The 2,643-nt window shown below is 37.8% G+C and overlaps 1 protein-coding gene across 1 annotated transcript; it reads right to left on the bottom strand.

The window, feature by feature from the left end:
* Positions 1-404: 404 nt before the first annotated feature.
* On the bottom strand, positions 405-1,263 carry LOC131921698 (protein YAE1 homolog). The gene has a single exon (XM_059276426.1). The coding sequence runs from the start codon at positions 1,243-1,245 to the stop codon at positions 568-570; it is 678 nt and encodes a 225-aa protein (XP_059132409.1). The 5' UTR covers positions 1,246-1,263; the 3' UTR covers positions 405-567.
* Positions 1,264-2,643: the final 1,380 nt, after the last annotated feature.

Below are 2,643 nucleotides of genomic sequence, written 5' to 3'. Positions count from 1 at the left end.
ATCATCTACTTGACAGGAATACCTGATCATAGAATCTGTATTTTATTCCTGTATGCATCTCTGCATTAAAGTCAATAAACAACAAGTATTTGTTGAACTATGTTTCAACAGAAACATTCATATTTAAATGAATTTCTTTTATTTGAAGTTTCTTTATTCTAATAGTTGGTCAGGCATGCTTAACATGAAAGTCCTAGAAGCACAGGATCACTAATACTTATATTTATTTATTTATTTATTTTGAGTATTTGAGATAGAGTTTCACTATGTAGACCAGACTGGTTTTGAACTCATAGAGATCCACCTGCTTCTGACCCTCCACCCAGTGATAGGACTAAAGAAATGCACCACCCTGCCTGGAAACAGCCATTTTTAAAGACTTCTTTTTTTTTTTTTTTTTTTTTTTTAAGGCTTATATTCCCTTTACTAGTGTTAACACTGAAGACCCTTCATACCTCCATAAGGGTAAGTACAGGAGATGTGCTCAACCAATGGTCCCCTTATCTAGAAACACAATGCTCTGAGGAATATTCGGAGCATTACTTCCACTACAGAAGGGAGATAATTTTATAGCTGTCTCAGGTGCTGCAATACGTCCACTGATACTCCCAGTTGTTTCACTAAGTTGGCGGTCTGGTCCAGAATCCAAGTGAGGCTTGGTTTTTCCAAGAGTGTGTGCTCTTGTGTTCTGCACCATTCGGAAAGTGAACAGTCTGTCCTGCTAGGACTCTCGTCAGAGGTTCTGTTCAACTCAGCACTATTTTCACAGAGTCTTTCATCTTTAGCTTCATCAATCTTTTTCTCAGCTGGAACTCCATGACAAAGGTCCATATCCTCAATGGAGTCCAATAAATCTGTAACTTGAGGCTGTGACGTGACTGATTTCAGACGTTTGAGCACACACTCTTCGCATTGGCCAACTGCATCCAGAAGATTATTTATTTTGCTGATCAAAGCTGAACTATTGCCATGAAGGTGACACCAGGAGAGCAAAGCACTCAGTGTTCCCCTGAGTAGTCCATAGTTTATAATGACTTCTGCACCTTCTTTGTAACCTTGATTGAAGCCCTGTTGAAGAGTGACTGCTTTGCCAGCATCTATCCCATCTCTGTAGCCTTCTTGGATTCGCCTCCGCATGTGGCCCTGCCATTCCCGCTGCACTAACAGAGTCTCGTCCGCTTCCTCGTCAAACACGTCCTGATCCCCAGGGCTCGGGATCTCGGGAACAGATCGAACCCAAGACATCTCCGAAGGAACCAAGAGTCCCCGACCCCATTTTTAAAGACTTCTTATTTGAAATACTAAGTGCACAAAAATATGGAATGACTTAACTGTATTTATTCCAAGGAATTATAGTCTTTAGAGCACAGAATATTTGTGATCCATTCTAACACTTATAACTGTGATGGTATTTACATTTATTTCTCATTTATCCTAAAATCTTCTGAGATATAAGTTTTTATGAGTTTCATGAAATTGACATTTGATTTCTTTTTTACTATTTGACTCATATCTTATGTATTATGCTTATAAAGCACATAATAGCATTTTGTTTTCTATTTCCTGTCATTTCTGTCATTATGATTTGTATGAAGAGAAAACTACTGTTTATATTATAACAATAATGAGATACACACAGACTAGATTTTAGCTGAAAAAAAAATGAAGAGTAAAAAACTACAGCTCAATTATGCATGTAGAAACAAATCCATTTGCAAAACAGCTTAAATCTCACGATTAAAATAAGATAAAGGCAATTTTGTGGAATTATCTTTTGATTAAAATTCGTTGGAAACTGATATAGTTCTAACATGCCATAGGTCTCATAAGAATCATTATCAATTAAGTTTCTAAACCCCAGATTTATGTAATTTCTGCCACTGACCACTTATAATATTGAATTAAAACAGTATTGAAGATTATGCTATTTTTGATAATTTATTGATTTTTTTACAAGCTCTTTTTACCTCCCATGAGCATGGAATGGCAGAATCAACAGTTGAAAATAGCCTTATTAGCCAGGCGGTGGTGGCGCACGCCTTTAATCCCAGCACTCGGGAGGCAAAGCCAGGTAAATCTCTGTGAGTTCCAGGCCAGCCTGGTCTACAAAGTGAGTTCCAGAACAGGCTCCAAAGCTACAAGGAGAAATCCTACCTCTAACAACCAAAACAACAACAAAAAAAATTGCTTTATTATGAAAGCAACTTATAGATTCAATGCACTCTCCATCAAAACCCGATCACACTCTTCACAGAACTAGGAAAAAAAAATAGTCCAGAATTTTATACAGAAGGACAAAAGACCCTGACTAGCCAAAGCAATCCTGAGCAAAAAGAACCAATGCTGGAGATATCATAATCCTCGATTTCAAATTATATTACAGAGCTGTAGTAACAAAAACGAAGACAACAGATAGAGGTCGCAGAAATGAGTGCACACAACTGTGAACACCAGGTTTGACAAAGGCGGGTGTGTGTGTGCGCGCAGTGTGTACACAAAATAATGCTAGGCAAACTGGAGGTCTGTATGTAGAATAATGAAGCTAGATCACTCTCTCTCACCTGTACAAATGTCAATTCAAAATGGATCGAAGCTCTTAGTAATGTTAAGACCCGAAACTCTAAAACTGCTAAGGGAAAACAA

Source organism: Peromyscus eremicus, chromosome 11, assembly GCF_949786415.1.
Source record: "Peromyscus eremicus chromosome 11, PerEre_H2_v1, whole genome shotgun sequence".
NCBI classification, from domain to species: domain Eukaryota; kingdom Metazoa; phylum Chordata; class Mammalia; order Rodentia; family Cricetidae; genus Peromyscus; species Peromyscus eremicus.
The sequence above is the reverse complement of the archived record's forward strand: the minus strand, read 5'-3'. Positions and strand labels throughout refer to the sequence as shown.

Bases quoted from the DNA above. Each gene is read 5' to 3' on its own strand.
- LOC131921698 (XM_059276426.1), bottom strand. From the start codon at position 1,245: ATGTCTTGGGTTCGATCTGTTCCCGAGATCCCGAGCCCTGGGGATCAG.